At 44.4% G+C, this 23,767-nt stretch overlaps 1 protein-coding gene across 1 annotated transcript; it reads left to right on the top strand.

Annotated features, from left to right (window-relative positions):
* The first annotated feature begins 414 nt into the window (after positions 1 to 414).
* LOC118430603 (protein Wnt-4-like) lies at positions 415 to 23,308 on the top strand. Its single transcript, XM_035841578.1, has 4 exons — positions 415 to 1,138; positions 1,523 to 1,758; positions 3,689 to 3,966; positions 21,484 to 23,308. Exons 1-4 carry the CDS (start codon positions 1,059 to 1,061, stop codon positions 21,949 to 21,951), a joined length of 1,062 nt encoding a protein of 353 aa, XP_035697471.1. The 5' UTR covers positions 415 to 1,058; the 3' UTR covers positions 21,952 to 23,308.
* Positions 23,309 to 23,767: the final 459 nt, after the last annotated feature.

The following is a 23,767-nucleotide window of genomic DNA, read 5'->3' as shown; positions in this document are numbered from 1 at the left end:
CCCACATCACATTTACCAAGGACATTGCATAAGATGTAATATCCTCGCATTTAGTTATTGAAAAAGGCAACGCAAAAAAAAATAATAAAACGTTACGCAACTTGACGCAAGCACGTCACGTGTGCGACGTCAGTTGGATTAAATCTCGAGCGCTAAGACGCGGGGGGAAAAAAACTTGAAAGAAAAATGTGTAAAGAAAAAAGAGGTAACCGCTAAAAATTAAACGGGCCCTGATCATGCACTCATGCGAGAAATCACTTCCCCGATTCGCACCCGAGTCCGAATTGTCGGCGAGGCGCTGGCGAGCCGAGAGTAATTATTTCCCATCCGGCCTCGGCGGCTGTGTGCGAGCCGCCTGCCCCAGGCACACTGTCACACATGCGCGCTGGGCCCACACGGTGGCCCATTCCACTGTCAGCTACGCTTGACTTCAGACCTCTGTGCGTCGCCTAGAGCTAGAACAGGAGACAGCCGCTCTCGGACCACCTTGGGAGAGACGTGCTACGCCCGGGGTTCGCTTGGATTACGTCCGTACAAACGTCGTGTGAACCTCGACGTAAAGGAATCGTGTGGAGTTCGCAGCGGAGTAGTACGAAGTGCGCGAGTCGCCAGTGTGCCTGTCCGGGCCTGTACGGAAGGATTTGAATACTGCCGCCTACCACGGATCGGGAGCAACCCGCGTGTGCGAGTCCACCAGTGATCTATATGTTGCTCTCCTGAGAGGAAAAAAAAAAGTGGACAGTTGCGGTTGATTGACGTGTTTTGTGTTTATGGCCGCGAAGAATGGTATCCTTCCTTTCCCCCACTCACCCTACAGTCACGAGTAGAGGCATTACGTCCGAGTCGAGTTACGAATTAAAGCCGATTGTTTGGAGCTTGCTATTAATCTGATCTGGATACGGGAAGCCCGTGGAACAATTGGCAGGGAGGGACACTGGCGTCCCCCCAAGTTTGCAGAAGACGAGCTGGGAGCCAGCTGACCTGCTACATGCGGTAGGAACCCCAGCGGCGAGGGACGCGGGCTCTGTGGCGGTCTATCCACAGCCGGAGATAGCGCTATGCCTACCCTCAATGTCATCTTGGTGTTCCTGTTGTACGCGCTCGTGTCGACTTGTTCTGCTACAGCGAACCAGTGGCTGTAAGTTTGTACACGCCGTTCTCAATACATACAGTCATTCTGTGTGTGTGTTCAGTGTGTGTGTGTGTGTGTGTGTACATTTTATCAATATTGTCCTCTTATGGTGTCATGCATGCATGTACCCAGTTCCAGCTTACGGTGTTAATAACTATATTACTAGACTGATTCCTTAGAGAGTTGGGTTATAGTACAAGCAAAAATACCAGTTCTGTTCTCTGTGTGTATGTGAGTGTGTTATGTGTGTTGTGGTTCCAAAAATATACGTTGTAGTGTAGGGTCTGTTTCTGTGGCCATCTGTGCTCGCCTTTCATCCTCGCCTCCGTGGTGCACCGGCTCACCAGTCCTCGTCGCTCGGCGTGACCCGTGTCCTCTTCCCGCCCACAGGCGCGTCGCAGCCTCGGCGGTCAGCGTCAGGACCGAGGACGCCTGCGAGAAGCTACACGGGCTCATCAGCCGACAGGTCCAGATATGCAAGCGCAACGTGGAAGTGATGGACAGTGTAAAGGAGGGTGCCCGCATGTCTATAGAAGAGTGCCAGTTCCAGTTCCGCCACCGCCGCTGGAACTGCAGCACGCTTATCAACAGGCGAGGCCCCGTCTTTGGAAAGGTCCTAGAAGAAGGTGAGTGTTTTTCTTTTAACACACAATACGTGTATTCTTAGTTTCTTACGTTGTTTATCAATAATACAGCCCTGCATGCAGTTCTTAGCCAGCCCGCTAGCGATGCCATTTTCCTTTCCCTTCTTCTCTTTTGCATTGTCCTTCTCCGTTAATTCCACTTAATCGTTTTGTAATCGAAGGCTCTCCCCAACATGTTACTAGTTACGTCTGGGAGGATTTTGTTGTCTCTCCGGCGTGCCTCCCGCTCTCCCCTTCGCATCTTTACTGTTTGCCTTTTGCTACATCGTGGCCCAAACGCGCTGGGTTCTCACCCTCGAGTGTTTGAGAAGCTGCTTGTGAAGTTCACTTGTCCGCGCTCCACTCCCGACTGTCTCCAACCGAAGGGACCTCTTGCTGCAGGGATCGTGTGTGGATAGTCGATTGATCCACTCCTCCCCAACCACAAATGAACAAACTCACCAGTAGTTGCCCCGGACACTACCAAACGAAAACACGCCACTTTGTGTGTATCCCCGTAATCTCTCGTGCACTTAGAACACATACAGAGTATAAAAGGGTTTCCTCGCAAGGGACAGACTACAGCACATGCTACTTTTATCAAATGATATAGGGCAGGGCAAAGGTATTCTAGTTTCTCCTAAATTTGTCGCCGTGTAGAACGTTGTGTGGCGGTTCGGACGTGGCGGGTGATGCGGTCACACCCCGGCACTAATTTTGTGTTGACGTCCGCGTAGTGACGGGTTGCCCTCCCTATTTAGTGGACCTCTAACCTCGTACTTCTCGGAGCCATTATTAGCCTCCACTCACGCCGACCAGGCGCTGCAGCATGGCCCAGCCGCACTTGATAGTGGCCGTGGGACGACACTTGACCGCCGAATCATTCATAACCCTTACCGCCACCAGAGAGCCAAGTGGTGGCTTGTCACCCAGGAATGCGCTGCTGCCAGCCCTGCTTTCTATCCGCACAAATTCGTACCAACTTCCTTAAACGCCGTTCTCTTATGTCCTGTGTATAATGCTACAGTTACAGCGTTTGTTTGTATGTTTGTTTATGTGTCTGTTCCTTCTTATTATATGTGGGTTTTACGTGGGAGCCACAACTAGCTTGTGATTTAATACGTGGACGTCAAGTCGCTGTTCTGTTAAATCTCACAATGTCAAGTTCAGAAGTAGTCCTGTGTGACGTTAAACGTCATCCAGTGTTTGTTTTCGCTGCTCTCGGAGCACAGTTTCGCCTCGGGGAACACAGATGGGTGTAGAAGGCCACCCTGTTTGGCTATTTTGTCTTCAAATTGTTTAATAGTTGATAGGGATCTGAAAAAAGTCGAGAATGATTCATTCATATTTCATTTTACCAATGAGGCAAAGATAATTAAAATGTTTTTCAATGAGCTTTAATGATTTTTTTATTATTTGGATAGCTCTTGGCCAGCTAGCGACTTCATTTAAACTGCAGGCGTTTGTTTCTTGGGCAACTGTCTGTTGTTGTAGCCTGAGTAGTATCAGCTTCTTTGGACTTATGTTACTAGTATTTCGTGTCTATGTGTCTATGTGTTGGTCACATGTTTGCAATCCTAATAAATCAAATATTTACCTTCGCCATAAGGTTTTGTTTTCATCGTGTTTGTCTGTCTGTCTGTGTGTCTGTCTGCCTATTAACAGCATGCCTCGAGAAGCCTTCTACGGATCCTGATGATATTTGGTAAATGGGTAGGGGTCAACAAAACGAAGGTCAAGTTTGATAATGGGTACCCTAGCGGCTTCCTAAATTACTGCAGCCTTGGATGGATCCTGATGATATTTCGTAGATGGGTAGGGGTCAAGAAAACGAAGGTCAAGGTCGATAGTGGGTACCCTAGCGGCTTCTTAAGGTACTGCCACAGCAAAACCATTTTTGATAACTCTTGTTCGGGTTTCGTTCTGTTCCCAGGTACGAGGGAGGCGGCCTTCGTTCACTCTATCTCCGCGGCGGGCGTGGCTCACGCCGTGACCCGGGCATGCAGCAGCGGGGAGCTGGAGCGGTGCGGGTGCGACCGGACCGTCAGGGGCACCAGTCCCGAGGGGTTCCAGTGGGCAGGGTGCTCGGACAATGTCGCGTTCGGCGCCGCCTTCTCGCAGACGTTCGTGGACGCGCGGGAGAGGGGGAGGGTCGCCGCGACCTCCAGTCGGGCCCTGATGAATCTGCACAACAATGAAGCCGGAAGAAGGGTGAGTAGTCGTGTTATTATGTCACACCTGTACAGGTAGTACCTTCTGTGTGAGTCTAGATTCCACAGGTGTAATAATTTACCTAGTGAGATGTTCTTCCACAGGTGCAATCATTCCCTCCTAGATGACAATAGATTATCTAAAATGTCTCACGAAGTTAGACCTTCCCCCTAGCTGAAACATCACAGTCACACCTGACGTGTGCCTACTTGGAGTCCTTACGTGATGAATCAGATCTCTTTAAGTTCTTAAAATAGTTCCTAAAGATCGCCTCCAGCGTTTCTGTTACACCAGGTGGTAGTTACACTGTCGTTTTTTCATAGTACAATACCCTACTTTCCTCACGACATGCAAGGAAAAACTTTGTCCTATTGTATCGACTGTAAAAAAGTTTCAAGATATCCCCGATGCCAATATAAGACGCCTTTCCTTCCAGTCAATCTACCTGCTCCGCTTGAAGACAAGATAAGATGAGCAGGGCATAACCGGTATTAGTCTCTTGTCCCTTTTCCCACGCGAGTAAGGACAGGACTTACTGCCTGGGGTGTTCTGAGTGTTCTCAGGCTTCTGCCTAGTCGGATTCTTCACGCGTTGCTGCAGATGGAAATTGGCGGTTACCTTGCAATTTATTTCAACTTCACTAGCTTGTCAGTGATAATAGTGTAAACAGCCCCTCTGTTCGGTGCGGATACTTTGCGGGGTCGAGTCGGTTGCCTGGTGCGAAGTGGTCGCTCGTGTCGGTGACGTCTTGCACTTAAGTAAACCTCGTTAGCACTGCTGACTTCAATGGCCTTGAGACGCTGTTGTGCGAGTGTCTCCTTCCTTCTGCGAGTCTTCGGACGCTGTAGGAAGTTTTCTCTTTTCCAGAATGCTGCGTGTAACTAGGAGTTACCGGGAATATGTGGCCGGGTCTGTAGTGTGTGATGTGAGAGCGCCGCAGTCGGTCAGACCTTACACAACAGTGCGATTGTTGGGCATTGTTCTACTTTGTTCACAAGACTCTGGTTCTCTATTGTTGTTGCTCAGACCTCTATAGTCAAGGAAAAATCGCTTGAAAAGTGATTTGGTTTGTTCGGGGGATTGAATTAACTGCCGACATTGCGGACAGATGCCGCTAAACTCCCGTTGCCCGGTGGTTCGTATAAATCTGAAGAATTCGGTGCTAGTTTCTGCCTGACTGCTCGCTCCCCAGATATCATTGTCCACTCTTGTTTACACTGCCTCTGTGTTCAGATGACAACCCAGCAAAGGAAACATTTTCCTTGGTTCTCTTCTATCCGCTCAACTAATCCTAATCGAATTAAGGCTTTAGTAATCTTCATGTGTCACACTGTGTGCTGGGAACGAGGTAGCCTTTCTCAAACTACTCCAAACTCAAAAGTAAATAGTCGTCGTTCCCAGTGTCTATAGGTGGAGAACTGATGACATTTGTAGAAGGGTAAAATGGCCTTTGTGACATTTACCCAGTAGCTAGAACAGAAGGGATAACTGCCGAGGTGGCAATCAGACATTTCGGACCTCGGAAGTTCAGGGTTGGAGAAACGCATCAATTTATCCGGGGGACAAATAGCGTCAAGGGGGCGATGACGTCAACTTCGGCCGAAGAGTAGGTCACTGTGCAGAGATCCATTATTTGTGACCAAACGTACTGCAAATACTCGTGCTGAAGTGTTCAGTTGCCAGAGCTTCTAAAGTAGCGCTTTGTTGGGTTGTGAGGTGGGGAGGGGGGCGATGGAAAACAGTCGACTGTGGTTCACATCAAAAGGATGTCGCGACAATATTCTGGAATATACATCTTGTGGTATATTCCAAGACGGTTAAATATGGGGAGGGAGGGGTGGGACTGGTGAGGGATATGTCTCCAAAATAAAAGCCAAGAAACGCCATATCCCTTGCGATTAGGAAGATACGTACCCTTAGCAAAATCTTCAAGTAGATGTTGTGAGGAAAAATCATTACACTTTTACTAACTGCCCCACTTTTTCTGGGAGAGGCAAGGTCTAACGCAACCATACAAAAGAGTTCCTATAGATCCAAAATAGAAAATCTTTCGATTAACCCTTCCAAGATCTGTCTGGAAATCAGAAAACCAATGTTTGTAGGGTCAACTTTAAAACAGTCTATAAATAACGTTAGGTTGTTCACAGGTACGTTTGGAACGCCCCCCTCCCACCACTTCACTTCTTGGAAAGACAGCAGGTGGCATCTTTAATACCCATTGAACTTTCCGTTCTCTCATCTCACGGTAGTCGTGTGAATCTCTGGTGTCTGTGTGGGATATACAGTCGGCTTTACACGTCGTTTAAGAGTTGCCAGACTGGTACAAACAACATTCCCCCGCCTAATGACTTAATTTCAAGGAACGGAGCTCCTACATGCTTACCGTGCCGACATGCTCTGTATAACGGCGCAGGCCGCCTGGGTATCAGGGAAATATTCTCTCAGCCTGCGGGGTAAAAATAGTCAAAATTAGCCCAGTGGGACAGTCGGTACGGCATGGAGGCAAGCAGCTACATTTGTGCTTTCCTTTCGAATCAGATATAACTACATGTATCACCTGGCAAAACCACTTCGTACTATTACAGGTAGACCGTTGATATTCATAGTACCGATGATAAAATACTATTTGCAGAAGAAATCTGATTTATTTTGAAAGATCGGCAGAAAGAAGAACTGTAAGAAGCCAGTTGTTCAACTGAAAACAAAATCGTGCCTCCTTTATTCCAACTCCAATCTGATTGTCTACTACGTATATAGATATACGTCTGCCCTTTTGAGGTAAGCGATATTTCAACGTTCCCATTGTGTTGTGCCGATGAAAATTATCCGGTGTGATATTTGCCCTGGAGGTAGGCCTTACCTGAATAGTGGAATCAAATCACTTTCGTGTTCAACAAATTCTCCCTTTTTGTGGAAAAAGCTCAAGCCGCCTCAACCCGTTTTCTTCAGAAGCTGTACGGCTCGCTCGACTAATGCGGAGGAATGTCCCTGCTCATTCTTGTGAGTCGTTACCCGAAAGGCAATTCTTGGGGATTAAGTCCTATCTTTCCTCCCTGCATATCCACACTGGCAGTATCGCGCAGCTATTTCTATCAAAAGCTCCCGAGCTTTCTCGGGGATTTGGCTGCGCTCACCGGCCTCCGCGTCAAAACATGCACCGTTGGTGGAAAATTGTTAACGTTTCACCTGCGGTCACTGGTTCTAATCCAGGCGGCTCTTTGCTGCCGTGTTTATTTTGTGGATCATGAATCCCTGACGCGATGTGTCCCCAGTAAGGAGTCAAGAGTAGGGGCGGGGCGGGGGGATAGTTAAGCGTGATTAGGGACGTATCAGATGTTCTGGCTAGGGGCGAAACGTACCTGCACTACACGCCTTACCAAAACAACATGCTACTCATGTCTGGTTACTAGTACCAAGGGGTTAGAACCTCTTTGCTTGCAGGTTTTCAAACAGCCTTGTTCGCACGGACTTGCACAGCATATACCAGCGTAACAAAACAAATAAGATGAAACTGCAGGCATAAGATACCGTAATACATTCACTTGTCACTGTAACGTATTGTTGAATATCTGACGGAGTGGATGCCATGTTCTGTCTGTTTATTCTTCTGTGTGTGTCTGTGTGTCTCTTTCGTCCCCATGTTTGTATTGTTGGTTCTTTGTATCTCTCTCTCTCTCTCTCTCTTTCTCTTTCTCTCTCTCTCTCTCTCGTCCGCATGTGTGTATGGTTGGTTGTTGGTTTTTCCTCGCTCTCTTTCTCGCTCTCTGTCTATCTCACACTTTCTTTCTCTCTCCTTCGTCCCCATCTCTCTCTCTCTCTCTCTCTCTCTCTCTCTCCCTTTCTCTCTCTCTCTTTTGTCTCCATTGGTTCTTTCTCTCTCTGTAGGGCACTGTCGGCACTACACCTCCTCTCCCCGTTCCCACGCATCCCTTGTCTCCGTTATCAGTTCGGGTTGAGCTTCCTTTTAACTCTGCTGACCTGACCCCATCACTGCTGACTCACTGCTCTGCCCACCGCGAGCCTTGGGTTCTATCGCTGTATAAAGAGATCATGTCATGGGCGATCCTTCTTTAGTGGGTAACACCTAGCCTCTACCAGGCTCCGTGGCTCGGTGGTCTAATTGTAGAAATTGGACAAATAGAGTCAATAGTGGATAATGGTCCTACTCGGCCGGCTGACTCCCCTAGCGTACTATTGACTCTATTTGTCCAATTTCTAGGGATAATGGTCCTACTCGGCCGGCTGACTCCCCTAGCGTACTATTGACTCTATTTGTCCAATTTCTACAACTAGACCACCGAACCACGGAGCCTGGTAGAGGCTAGGTAACACCAGGCGGTCCAGGGCCAACAGAAAGAGACCCAAAATACTTTACACACAACATTATCACCTGTGGTTGCAAGTAATATAAAATTAAAGCTTTATTTCCATCGCGAAATAATGTAAACTCAACGTAAGGTCAGCTGTCGTAAATTAGTGGGTCGTTGTTTCTGAAGAAGGCCGAACGATCTGTAATTGTATCCGTGTATGTAAGAAAGTTTGAGGTACATGTACATGTATATGTCGCATTTTCATCAATTTTTGGCAGTGGTGCTTTCTTCAGTGTAATGATTCAGTGGTATGCTTTATACAATTACTACATTGAGGATAAGAAATATACTCTTGACATTATTGAAATTAGCAATTATTGCGATGACATATAAGTCGTTCAATCCATGCCTTAATATAGGCGTGTGACTTGCTGTCACCGTACAAAGGAATGAAGAGATAGGTTGATTACTTGATTGATTGATTGATCGATTGATTGATTGATCACATCACAATGATTATCGAGATAGCTGCCAAAGATCGATACCGTTATCATGAAGAGATATCGAGCTTCAAACCAGCTGTTAAATGCTGTATCTTCTTTATATTGAGTCGAGACGATCATCTTTTCAAAATCTTTGGAAGAGATTTGGTGCCAATGGCATTGTAGCTAGGACGGTAAGAAAAAGTTTCACCTTACTTCAACCTGAATGTTTACATCCCATTGGAAGTCGTTTTAAAGAAGTAGTGCATTACATGTCCAAGCGAAGCGGAAGAGAATGCCGTAGAAATACGTTCCACATTTGAAAACCTGCGAGTTCGTGTTTCTTGTTTGCCCCGTGTGTTCCCTGTGAGGCTAGTTATGCCGCTATTTACACTGACCTTTTCGCCAGGCGGTGTGCCTATCGGGACGTGTACATGAGTTTCAAGGAACCCAGCTGTCACCTTCTGTGCTACTTAGCCTGGGAACTGGCCCATTAATCGATCGTAGTGCAGAATATCGCCATCCAGCTTGGGAAAGCGCCAGCTTGAACAGAAAATGGCCAGAGGCAATCGACGAGGCTAAAAGTTGCAGAATTGCACTGAGAGGCATGCTCACTGAGTTGTCAGAGGTGTGTGCGCGTTTGTTTGTTTGTGTATGTATGTATGTGTATGTATGTATGTATGTGTGTGTGTGTGCCTGTGACTTTGTGTGTCTGTCTGTGTGTTTGTGTGTGTGTGCGTGTTACTGCGTTTGTTTGTGTGTGACTGCTTGTGTTTGTGTGTTTGTCACTTGTGTCTAATTTCTTCCATTGAGACCTCAAACCTCGCCTGAAAAGGCTAGTTCTGTCCACACCGTTCCTAGCCTGGAATCCAGGCCCCGACCCGATCTCAATCAGGGTCTAACTCAGAGGGGCCTGCTGTAGAATCTCCGTTGGGGAATGTTGGCTCTAGAGCTGAGGAGTTGAGCTGCCTAGACCATAGAGGCAGTCTGGCCTCCAGACTAGTCTCTACCAGACTCCATACGTGGCTGGAAAAACCGTAGAATTTGAACAAATAGAGGAGTAAGCCGGTCCCGTGGGTATCACGCTCTTCCCTAGCCGGCTGTTCTTCTCTGGTCGGCTTACTCCTCTGTTGTTCCATTTCTACGGTTTTTCCAGCGACCTATGGAGTCTGGTAGAGACTACCTCCAGGCTACACCGTTCCCAGCCTGCCCTTGCTGACGGAGATTGATGTGCGCGGATTTGGCAGTCCTCCTGGCGGGGGGACGTGCAACAGCTGCCGACTACATCTGCAGGAAGCTCCGGCACATCTTTAACTCATGCGCTAGATGGTGAACATGTTTATCATAATCATAAGCTGGCATTGCTTCATTCCTATAGCCGCACCTGGGGCAATTGCTGTCGTATTGAGGTCACCTGAGTTAGCGCCGAATGGCAGGCACTCTTGATTCTTGCGATTTAGCCCCGCCTATGTACATGTAAGCTCCTCGCAATTCAGCCCCTGGATGCGAAGAGAAAGGTGTCGGCCCACCCAATAACAATAGCAAACACAACAATAACAATGAAACGTCCATTATGCAACATTAATAAATTATAGAATTTTAGTAATTTCTTTTACATAGTGAGATCAACACTGTAGAATTGACCAATTTCTATGACTGGATCATGACATCATTTCACAATACAAACATGTTTAAAACTGTGATTTTTTTTTAAACCAGAGAGATGTCGTTAAGAACAGGAGGGTCTGGTTTGAGATGGTTTCAAACACTTAGCAGACCTTATAAATGTAGCTTGCCCTGTACAGTTTTGAAAAAAAAGCTGAAATACAAATTGATACAAATATGCCTAAAAGTGGTTTTGAATGTCATCCGCAGGTTTATGTTTTGTTCTCGAGAATATGGTTAATTTCGGAGCCAAAATGGACCTCTAACAGAAAACAAGTTTGTCGTCTTCTCTCAGACATTGTCGGTAGACTAGACGAAAGGTAGAAATATGACAATATCTCTGTATATACGACTAAGATTCAAATAAAAAAAATGTTAACTACAGGACTGAAAGTGATAAACATATCAGAATCATCCATCGGAAGTGATTAAAAACTATATACTACATGATTGGTTTGATTCGGCAATCCTCCAATGACTCAACCAATGCTTCATTTACTTCGGTTTGGACATGATGTAAGAGAGGTTGAGGTCATAGTAAAAAAACTGAAAGGAAACAGATAAAGTAAGAGTAAAATTTTGCATCCTTTTGTGTCCTGATTATAAAAGAAATAGCACAGATACAGTAACAGGTGCAATGGCCGAGTAAGTAAGTAAGTAGAGTGTTTGCCTCTTGCATTCGATAGGTCATGAGTTCGATCCCCAGCCGAGTCATACCAAAGACTTTTAAAATGGTACATGCTGTTTTCTCTGCTTAGCACTCACTCAGCATTTGGGAAAGGGTATGGGAGTTAAACACACATCACTATCAGCAGATCAGCCCCCTACTGTAGTGACTTACACAAATGTGTGGCCCAAGGGCTACAGAGATGGAGATGGGGGCCACCCCTACGCATCTGCACAGATGTAGTACGGGCAACTTAAACATATGTAGGACTGCCCTTTTCTCACAGTAATTTCTCGCGATGGCACCCTTAAGCCCATGTGTGTTGTTCACCCGTAAGTTTGTTTGCCAAACATTTGGACACTTCTATAAAGAAACCTTTCCCTTGGAGCCAAACAAGTTATTCATTCCATAAAACGCCCCACCATGAGGTGACAGACGAGATGACTCGTTATATTGAGGTAAAACAGGTTGTTGGCTCTGACATTTGACACATGAATCAACCCTGACAGATTTCGTCTGCCATTGTTACAGCTAGCGAAGGAGTTCCCGTTTCAGCGCCATCCTTGTATACTAACTTTATTAACAATATGCATACTTTTATAATTTGTTTATACTCTTCTTACGATCCTTGTGTATGATCTTACTACACATTAGTAAGAGTGTTCTTGAGTTCCTTACAGTCCCCTCTTTCCATCTGGCATACGTCCGTAGTTAATGTGTGGTCCTCATGTATAGCACCTGACCTGACTGTACAGCATGTAACGTTACTGTATGATGTATAGCCGGGATGGGTACTGAAGACCCCACACCAAAGCCTGTTGGTGAAAGAAGCTTTTAGGCTGCGATGACAGAACTATGACTCGGGTTTCGAGTATAATCTTGCTAGAAGCTCTCACGTAGTCACTGGCTTCTTGCCTTCTTCCTGTGATTTTATTACCGCCATGAAAATGGAGTTGTTTTCTCTCTCTCTCTCTCTCTCTCTCTCTCTCTCTCTCTCTCTCTCTCTCTCTCTCTATATATATATATATATATATATATATATATATATATATATATATATATATATGTATGTGTGTGTGTGTTTGTGTGTGTGTTTCTGGATATTCGTGGTCATAACTTTGGAACATCTGGATGGATTGTAATGAGATTTAGTATGTGGGTAGGTTTTAGGCAAACGAAGGTCAAGGTTGACCTTGTATTACCCTGTACCTGGCCATTTCGGTTCTGGAAAAGTTTGCGTTGAATATTGGCGAACACCTTTTGATTAATCATTTGAATCATCCCATTACTACGTCTTTCTGCCATGTCAATCAATGTCATGTATAATTTGTGAAAATACAAAAAAATAGAAACATTGCCTTGGGGCTCAACATAGCCTGTTATATACTCCTAATGACCTGTCACAATTTTCGACAGTTTGTGGCTCATCCACAGTGTCAGGATCCAAGCTCTACAGTGTGTATAATAGCGAGACGTATTGTCATTGTGCCTCCCTGACTCAACGTGTATGTTAGGGTTGACAGCAGGTTTGGCTATGCCAGGTAGCCTGCTGTCTGCCGGTCCTGACGTTAACCAGGGCCTCTGTGTGACGGGCATGTCGGCCGGTGGTTCCTGCCTGAGACGCCTGCTACCGGGCAACAGTCTTATCGCTAATTAAAGACCCATTCCCTACTTTTTACCTCCGCGAAGGGGATTGTGTTTTTACAAGCGTCTGTTGGGTGATTTGTGAGCAGGATAACTTAAAACGTGAATTGAAGTGTTACTTTTGTGTGTAGGTTTGGGTCAACAATCTAATGAGAATTTTTGATAAAACTATAGATAACAAATTCTAACATCTTCAATGGATTCTAAGACTGTCATGAAAAAGCGCCAATCGGTTAAGCTGCTAGAAAATATAAGTTCATAAGTCAATTTTTCAAAACAATCTATTTGATATAGAGAAAGTATGTACGCTATCATTTCGGTAGGGGAGGTTTATATTTGTAAACTACTTGCATACTCAGGGCATTTGTCCTTGCATATACGTAGACAAAACTCCAGTCAGAGGAATGAGACCACTTGTTTTGGATGCAGACAGAACACATACAAACAAGATTTAAAAGACTTGCAGGATTTATCACAATTCCAAACAAAAACAGCGTTGGATAAACTGATGGCTCTGCGGATAGGGTACATAACATAACGTGGGTACCGGGTGGGAAGAAAACCCTACTTCCGACTACCTCACCCCAGTAGCCAATGGCTGTACGTGTCAGGTAGACAAACATTTTCGGTATGTGAGGACAGTTTTCTTTGGCTGAATTGTATCGGATCTCGGAGTAACTTTGCGCAAGCGATGCTCTTTATCGCACCCCAACTCCGGCGGGCGAAACTGGACCCGCGCGTGAGGATTACAAGTTGAAGTGATCTGGACTCGCCACTTCATCGCTCCGTGCTCGGGACGACAGAAACTCAGGGCCGACGTGACGGAACCACAGATATATCTCTCTCCGCAGAATTCCACCAGACATTGACACTACATGGGAAAATACCGGCCCATCAAATAGAGAAGTGGCGGGGTGGTTGTCCATGTTGGTGGTCTGACAATCTTGTACAGAGTACGTTTCAACAGGCTGACACGGTGTCGGGAAGTATTTTCTATCCCACCAGCGATGCGTTTATTACAGCCAAAGTCAAGGTGATGCGTGCCGTGACGATCATTCTGGCTATCTTTTTCATATAGAGTAATCGAAAAAATAAAACTTAAAAGCTTCTAAAAGCTTTACTGCATAATGACATCTATTGGTTGTTAAGTCTTGGTTTTACTGTGCATTTTATTCTTATTTGATTTTTGGCCTGAGACCTTGATCTGCTACGTCAGAAATGTTTTATCAAACCTCCTTAGCTTCATATATTTTGTTCCCTGCATCCGTATATTTTCAGGTCGTCGATTCTTTTAGTAAATTTTTATTTGCTGGCAATCATTGTATCTTGAACATGGCTGCATACAGATAGCAAAACTATTTTTATGACAAATTGAAAGTACAATGTAGCTGTCAGCAATATAATATTTTTCTTTTTTCAACTTTCGCGCGTCATGGTTTTTTTTGCCAAGTACCTCCTTGACACCGGTGACCTCTGACCTGGATACGTCACAGCCACGGGCACAGACGACGTGCAAGGCGGCTGTCAATCACCGCATGACGTGACACACGGCAGCCCCTACCGCAATCCGAGTCCACTCAACTATCAGGCTATGTTGTGAGATAGATTCCAGCTCCCTGGTAGCGCGGGTCCCCAGTGTTTAGCTACATGCTATGCCTCTTGACCGGGGCGGTAGGTTTTGTCTCTCAGGAATTCTATATTTCACCATTCATATCCAACTTAATACCAGCAACAGTCCGAGCAAGCTGGCAACATGTACGGAACATAGGGGTCTCCTCCCTTCTTTCAGCTTCTTGTACACGCTGTTATGTGAACAGAAACAAGGTCAAGTTAGGCAAGGAGGTTGGAAGAGGGACTTTCAACCTCCTTGGGTTAAGTAAAGCAGGAATAAACATCTTTATAGTTTATTACGGAAACTCGTGCATATCGCCGACTGGGAAGAAAATAACTGCAAATGTGTGCAGGTCGTCAATAGTTAATAATAAAAATAAATATCCATAAAACAAACGTTAGGCTATGTTGAAGTAAATGTACTGCATTTCGATACATATAAAAATACCATTTTGTTGCGCAACAATTATGTTGGCTACAATGATGCTAAACAGAAATGATACCACCTATGACTTTACTAATTAACGATTTCAGAAATCTAATCTCTCTATATATTTGATGATATGCTGAATGATAACTTTAAGTAGGTTAGATTATACAAATAACAATACTCCTAGTTTATATGTATTGTGCATTGCTGATATTGTCATTGTTTTATAGGGAATGTGTATGAATGAATACACGTATAAGGATATGGGTGCAGGGCATGAGTATCTGGAGTATATGGGATATTCGCGCACATACTGGGCACCGTACGGACCATAGAGGAAGTGACGTCATGGAAAGGTGATAATTTAGGATCAATTAATTAATTATGGGGTGTATTATCGGCACGGGGGTCTGGGATGAATAGCATCTGTGCTCCCGAATGTGGCATGGTGATCTGGGCCGAGATAGCCTCGAAAACGGCCACCAACACTGGGCTTAGCGATAGTTATCATGGATATCATACACTGATGTTTGTCATGATGCAGGCATCTTTGACAGGGGTATATCTCACAGGAAAGACTGGTGCAAACATTGTCTGGTGTATCTAACAACAAAACTGTTAAGTAAAATCATTCTATCAGAAGGATTAGCGCCACTTCACCCTTGTGTACGGGGTAACCTATATCCGTTGTTTGAAAGAATATGGTATTTAGGGATATCAATTCCAGGGACAGTGGTTTCAAATTGCAACATCTTAACATATTGCAGTTATGTATAGAAAATCTACTTTCTATAATGTCCTGATTTTGTACAATGGACCATCTACATATACCATGCCTAGCGAATGGTGGGCTCATTCACTAGGCATGGCAGATGGATAGATAATGTTTATCTAACTAAGGCACCGAAAATACGATAACGTTTTCTTTTGCAACCAATTAACCGATAACGTGATATCGTGACGTTGAGATACAGATAAATATGAACAATGGCAGTTCCAGAAAGATCCTCCAGGGGGAGACAAGAATGCAATCGTTCTTGAGCCCAAGTGTGCCCACAGGCTCGAGTCATGTAACTTTACTAAGCACATGAGTATGTTGGTTGCGTGACGAACACATGTTACCTAATAACGGCAACATGCTCTGGATCTATTATTTGATAAGAAGTAGTTTTTGATAAGGGACGTTCCAAAGGGACTGGTAAATATGCCGTGCAAGAATGCGGTGGTGGCGGGGCCATACGTAGAACAAGAACCGGCCACAGCTATCAATTTGAATGTCAGCCCTAAGAATTAAAACCATAAGAATAAAACTGATTCCTCACATCTAAAAAAGAAACCAACTTAACATTTTCTGTTACTGTTGTAAACTGGTCACCCACTATTCCCTGTTAATTCTAACACATAAAGCAGTGTAAATGTTAGATGTGTATTTAAGCATCATGTTACGACAAACATTCAATAATGCTTGCTCTATTATTATACGATGTGCATTATAATTGCCTTGCTATGACATGTGATATGTTTGTTTTGGCGTCACTTTTCTTAGATGCCATCTGCCCAATCTATTTATTTTTGGAGCGTGAGTGGATCAAAAACTAAGCTGAATAATTGTCTTGTATTCGTTATTTATCTAAGCAAGTAGATAAGTGGCCGTCGTGTTTATGATATGGCTGGTACGTCGGGCCTCTTGGGGGCGTCCCGACCGGTGGAAGGTCTGGCATTCCCAGCCAATTTGCATTTTAAGTGCACTTGAAACACAACACTTTCATGTCCTAGTGATGGTATGCGGAGAGCACTACGCGTAGCGGAGGGACATTCCGCGGTGTGTTAGCCTCGTACAACGTGTATGGCGGTGGGTAGCGTTTTCTAAAATAAGCTTAGTGTGCAGCACCGTTGCTTGTGTCTAGTGTACTTTTCAACACTAACGTACTAAGCAGCTTAACCTCGATACACAGTACACTCTTTGAGTGCTTGGCGGACAGTGGGCACTATGCCTTCCATGCATGCTATGTTGTTTTGTTGCCATCTGAGTTGCCTGCAGCGAGGCTGTAGGTAACGTAATTATGTTTCCCGCGTCGGAGCGGAGCCGTTGGTTGGCTGACATGTACACCTCAGGTTCAGCAGTGATTGACAGTAGAATCGGACGACCCGTGCCCATTTTAGAAGTCAGACTGAATCACATGCCTGTTACTACTTGTCTTGAGGCACTGCCAATTGGCTAGACTGTAAGAATGTCCGTGTGATATTCTCTGTCCACAGCTTGTTTAGGAGTTACACAAAGGCCGTTGCTTACTTTCTTTCTTTCTTCTTTCATTTTGGGAGCACCGTACGTACGTAAGGAGTACGGTTGGTTCTCACTGGTAGCACAGACACCAGTGTTTGACCACTTTAAGTGTTTGGCAGCTTCTAATGAAGCGCCACTTCAAGACGTCACACATCTCCTTGAGCTCACACCGTCAGAGCCTCGCGATTCTTGAGTGTCTCAAACTCTTCAGCTCACCATGTTTGCAAAACAGACGAAGAGGCCGTGATGGTCTTCTGGTACTGATAGCCTGAGTAAGTCCACCGAGTGGAGTTCCAAATAAGGGGTACTCCGCATATGCATTGTTGCATCTTTGGGTTGAACTTTCTAAATCTTTATGTTTACTTTCTCAATCTTTGATTAGAACTTAAAGATGCCCGGAAGCATGTACATCATCCCTTTTTTGTGAGTGGAAATGTCTTGCAAATCTTCAAAAATAGAACATTTTGTAGTTCCTACGTATACGTATAATGTTGTCTTTGATGAGGGCTTGCTCATCCACGTATGTCCGAGTTATATGATATGGTGAGGACTCGTCAAAGATGCTTCTTTTTAGACATTTTTTTCATGACTCATTACAAGTCTACAGCATGGAGAAAGATACAATAATCTGTAGTCCATTCCAAGTCACCACATGATGTTTTCATAGATATGGCAAAAAAGTAAATACGGAAGTACCGTGGTTTACAAATTTGCACTTAACCAAAATTGTTATAGAATTGCACCTGTTAATTCGATGCAATGGCACAGCCTAGCGTCCATTTGGTCCTAATTTCCCTACGGCCAAAAAGGCATCTGATGCTATTTACTCTATGCATACGCCTCATTCATTTACATGACTTTAGACTGATTCCTCATTGAGATGAGGTATGAAAATTAGAAGTGATTTCTTCATAACTTGTCTTTAATATATACAAACAAGCATAGATAGAATCAACCTAAAATTTGCCGCAGTATTTCCGCTTATTGTAACGCATGCAAAGACAACCTATTACCAATAATAAATGTGAAAACGTTTTCCAAATCAAATTATTCATTTTTGTTTGTATCATACCCTTTTGACATCACGTTGAGTGAATGACTGATCGTGTTTCATATAGTGGCTGTAGAAATTATGCATAATTTGCATTTTGTCTTTACCTTCATGAAATGTCATGGAGGCTATATTTTCAGTAGCGTTTGTCTGTCTGTCTGTCAACAAGATAACTCAAGAACGGCCGGCTGGATTATGGATTGGTTTCATACGTGGAGTGTTGGTGGGGTGTGATGAAAGCTGGAAATAATTAGATTTGGGGCCTCCTAGCGGCTTCGCTTGGTACTGCAGCGCAACTTCCGGTTTTGCTATCTCAAGCTCTGAACAAGCTGTGGTCACGAATTTTGAGTATTAGATAGCTCTTGTGCTCAGGAATAAGTGACATAAGTTTGGGCCTCCAAGCGACCAGTTAAGTAGATGTTTTCTGTCTATGTTATTAACACGTAGACGACCTCAGCCCTGTGTTACTCCTGCCCCAGGTGATCATGCTTAGCGCGCGGGGATTATCCTTTGTTTGATTTCCTGTGGTTAACAGGATCTCCGCGTTAGGACCTGGTTCTGGTGGCGACTCCGAAGGTCCCACCTCAGATCGGGTTGCCGCCCGAGGATGGACAAGCCTGTTTATTTTCACAGTAACATGGTAGTGTTGGTCCTGGTTTGTAAGCAGCTCTGATCTCTCTTCATTGTTTCTGACAGCAGCAAACTCTGCGACCTGTACTGTACAACATTCTGAATGCTGCATTCGCATAGCGATGGCTATTACCTCATCTCGCCCATCCGGATCCCTTGTGGGTCGTTGAGGCACCATGAACAGTCGATCCACCCTACTCCTGCACGTAAAGTTTGTGTGTGGTGGATATACACCTGATAATTATATTGCTTCATTGTGATCGTGTCTACGTCTAGTGCAGATAATGATAAGTTACCAATATGAGTATTAGACAATGTATTTGTGCGACGTTTTGTGTAACCGCAAATTAAGTAGTATAATAGTATGACATAACGGTTTGGTTTAAACTCATGTGCTCTGACAGCCGCAAGCACAGGTAGCAATGCTGAAGATACCACAGTTAGTTAAGAACTAAAAAAAATCAGTTTATCGTGCAATGTTATGATGATTTATATAATTTGCACTGAAATACAGTGGTTTGTTATATCGGCATCTCTGGTGCATGTAAACCAGTAAAGATGATAGGCACCCAACCGCAAACTGTAGCGTTACTGGCTACTCTCCAACTACATTTGGTCTAACAGGAAGTCGTAAAACGGGTTTCTGGCTGCTCCACGCTCTAACCTGGGACGGTCATCTAGTCGGAAGCACACTTTGATTTTGCTTCCCACTGATGTCTGCTTATAGATCATTATGTGTGTGTCCGTGTGCAGTGTGTTTGCTTGTTTGTGTGTGTGTTTGGGGCGGTGTATGATGCTGTGTAGTATATATGTGTGTGTCTGTGTCTGTGTGTTTGGGTGTCCATGTTGTCTACATGTCAACTGAGTTGTGAGTAAGTTGAGCAGCAATACCCCGGAAGCAGGTGCGCATGCAGGTCTGACTTCACCATTGACAAATTTGTTTTCTGATCCTGGATAACATTTTCCATAAGCGTCGTAGAGGGAGATCTGTAGAGTATCCTCAGAAAAGCGGTTTGCTGTATTGTGTTTGGTAAATGAGCTTGGTGTATAGAGACAGAGACCAGGTCTCCAAGAATCACCTTCACACTCCAACAGCGTCCAAAACACTCAACATGACCAGACCTAGAGTCACCAGATATTGTTAGTCAAGCAAGGTCGATTCAGTTAAGGGTTATAAAACACAAGCAATCTTGGTCAGAAGTAGACGTATTGTATTCGCTGGAAGCTTCAGCATCGTTTTAAAGTGGCTGGCAAGACTGTTACAGTAGTATAGTACATCGGTAATGTTTACGATGAAGAGGAGCATAATTTCTGTTTTAATTCTTTGATTTCGTCTACATCTAACCAACTGTGCTACGAAACGACCACATTTCTTCTTTGCTGCACAAACAAGATCTTTGCATATATTGAACGTTGCCCTTTTGCCTGCTGACAAAGTCCTTAATGTAAAGCATGTCTGCGGGAGTTGCTGTTAAGCTTTGCTTAATTAAAAGTTTCAGAGTCAGCGTCGCAGCGTCTCAAACCCTGGCAAGACGGCGCCACGTCTCTACGTACTGGCCACAAGAGAAATTACATCTAGTTAATACATTATTGGCTTAATAGACGGGGCACCTAATGAATTAAGGGTGGACAGACCAAATTAATCACCTGGGGTAAAATTGCCCAATGGTTCCCTTGGGCATGTCATCGACTACATATAAAACTGTCATTCCCGTGTCAATGAGCCAAAGCCCCACTGCTAACAAAAAAAATGAAGTTACAACTGCAACACTAAGCCAATGTATATTTTTCCAGCAACGATTCCAGTTGTGTATTTGTAATGGCCATTTCATTCAAGTCTGGAAACCTTCCATGTTTTATATTTTACAAGAAGGTATTTTTTTTGGGGGGGGGGGGGGGTTATTGGAGTAATAGTTGCCATGCCACAAAAAAACGGCCTATACGGAAGTTCTCAAAGATTACATTTTATATGAGTGTGAACAGGGGGAGTATAGCGCTTACAGGAAGTAATTAATTACCGCCTTGTAGCGGGTGATTATTTTGTAAGTACGTGAGCCGCAGTGATGGATAGAGGACGGAGGAGACGCCATTTTCTGTCGGGCCTCGCGCCAGCCTGGCGTCCTGATTCATTAGTTGGGAGAACTTCAGGCAATTGGGCTAACGCCTAGAGGAGCCAGACAGCCATTACAGCTTTATATGCACCGATAATGAAGCCGTATAGCCGACTTACCCCCACACCGGTCGATAAAACTGTAGCCATTCTAAATTGTATCGCCCTGTCATTACGTCAATCAAAAAGTAGGGTGTTGCCTCATCGAACGACAGTAGCAGGTCAAGCTGTGGTTACAGTGGGCCTTGATGCAACTTCTTTCTAGTGAAACTGACGTTTTATCATGAGACATAACCCTTACATTTAACAAGGATTGAAACAAAGAATGTACAGTAATAATTAAGCTTTACGGTGTGTATTCTTATTTTCCAAAGAGTCCAAATACAAGTATGAAGGGAACATTGAACCATTGTTGGATGTGTAACCTATCATTGTTGACCGTAGTTTTATCTCCCTCCCTCTCTGTCTCTCTCTCTCTCCCTGTCTCCCTCTTCCAGTCTGTCTGTCTCTCTCTCTTTCTCCTTGCCACACCAAACTTTTGCACATCTATATATATCTGCAAACGTCCTCTAAAACTATCCAGCGAAGATAGCATTGTGCTTGGTGATAACACTCTTCTCCCTTTATTCCCAGAACCTTGTGGACCACATGAAGACGGAGTGCAAATGCCACGGCGTGTCGGGATCCTGCGAGCTCAAGACCTGCTGGCGGGCCATGCCGCCTTTCCGGGAGGTCGGGGCGAGGCTGAAGGAAAAATTCGACGGCGCCACCGAGGTGCAACAGAAAAAGATCGGCAGCAGGAGAGAACTCGTGCCGCTCAATTCTGACTTCAAGCCGCACTCGAGTTCCGACCTGGTGTATCTGGATGCTTCCCCAGACTTTTGCGTGCGGGACACCAAGGTGGGGTCGATGGGGACGGTCGGGAGGGTGTGCAACAAGACTTCCAAGGCCATCGATGGCTGCGAACTTCTGTGCTGTGGGAGAGGGTACAACACCCATACCCGTGAAGTAGTGGAGAGATGTAGCTGTAAGTTCCACTGGTGTTGCTATGTCAAGTGCAAAACGTGTAGAAGGACAGTGGAGGTGCACACGTGCAAGTGATGAACGTTCTCCTGCAGTGCGAGTGCGCAGACTCGGTGCTGGCAACATCCGGGTGTTTCCAATATGGCTGCCATCACGTGACCTGGATATGACCAATATGGCGACCTTGACGTGCAAGAGCAACTGATATGAAACAGAAGTTACAGGTCTCGACATTGTGCAAATTATGTATGTAAATAGACAACCTGACACTTCACAGGAAGCGAAATTCATCCTTTGGTTAGCGACAGAGATTTATTTGTGGAAAATAAAGGCTCCTGCCAAGCCCCAAGTGACTGGAGACAGAGACAACACCTGCTGGAAGAAAGCGTCTCTGCAGAAGGCCACGTCTTCGCATTGTTTGTGTCTGTAAATTTGTTGTCGAAATAACGTTAGAACTACGACATATCGCACCTTACTGCTTATATTTTTATATTGGGTACCAAGCCTAAAAGAATATCCTACCTTATTTGTTCATGTTAGATGTTTTAACCTTGGTAATATGCCGCAAGTTGTGTTCTGTATGTTGGCCAGTGTAGCTAAGGTATTTTTGAGGTTATGTAGTTGTTGAACCCCGTCAGGTCTACGGGATGTGTTTTCGAGGTATCGCCTCAATGCCGTTTGCAGAACCTGCAAAGCGCCATAAAGAAGAGTAAGGAATGTACATTTTGTAAACTTATAGGCCAAGCTGGTCGCCAGAAGAAAGATTGTTTGAGACTATTGAAGACGTAAGTAATAAGTAGATGTGTTTAAGAAGAGAGGACATAGTTGTGTGGGAGGGGACATTTTCAGTGTTAAAGATCGTTTCTAGGAAAGTTTTCAGTAAGACGCTACCTCTCTGTCTTCTTGAAGGAAAGTTTGGCGTGAATTTTCCATATACTGGTGTATAAATTCTTCTAGATGTTATATTACATCTCAGTCTATCCGGTATGGTTTCTGTATCTCCACTCCTAAGCTGAATGGTGGAAAGCCAACTATTATCACAAAGCGTGTAAGGTCAGTCTATCTATTAACGTTTATCTGATGTATATTTTTATTCACTTGAATTTCACGACAATAAGTACAATGGAATGGTACTTCTCTGTAACTTTCTTCTCAAACGCAGTGTTCCTGAGGTTCACAACGCTTCTCCTTACTGAAATTAATTTATTCAAATCAAATTATTTCATTCAAAGACGCCACTAGATATTGTGCAGTTAAGATTTTAAAACGTAGTGAAATAGGCATAGGACATGATAGTCATTGTCAAAGTGGAAAACAGATTGCCAACTGTAATGTTGTTCTATCTCGTCATATATGAATATATAAATATATATATATCGCCATGTTACAGCGCCCAGAGTGTAAAAGTAAAGTGTCTCCTGCCTCTTCATACGTATCAGTGCAGTATGCTCGTCTTCATTGTAATGCACTGCGTTCTTTATATCCTAGCTGTGAAGTTTTTAGTCAACGCTAGTTTACCTTTATTCGCGGAGTAGCTTATATACGTTGTTCTCCTTTTTGAAATAGCGTATTTCATTTAGGGACATCAATCGACGGACGGTGGTTTTAAATTGTAGTATTTTTTTAGATATTGCAATTAGAAACAACTGGTCGTCGACTTGATATGCCCAATTATTCTCTTCTCGAAAACAATGGATATAGGTTACCCCACGGATAAAGGTGAACTTGTGTTGAGTAGGTATTAAGAAAAGCACAGGAACCTATTGGGTGTTTGAAATTGACGTCACTGCCACCATGTTTATTGGTTGAACCAAGGATCTTTCATCAGATGACAGGAAGCTCCTTGGTTGAACCTTAGATAGTTAGACTTAAACATTTGCATAATTTTCATCAC

The sequence above is a fragment of the Branchiostoma floridae genome, chromosome 14 (genome assembly GCF_000003815.2).
Source record: "Branchiostoma floridae strain S238N-H82 chromosome 14, Bfl_VNyyK, whole genome shotgun sequence".
Lineage (NCBI taxonomy): Eukaryota > Metazoa > Chordata > Leptocardii > Amphioxiformes > Branchiostomatidae > Branchiostoma > Branchiostoma floridae.
This window is presented reverse-complemented; position numbering and strand designations above follow the sequence as displayed.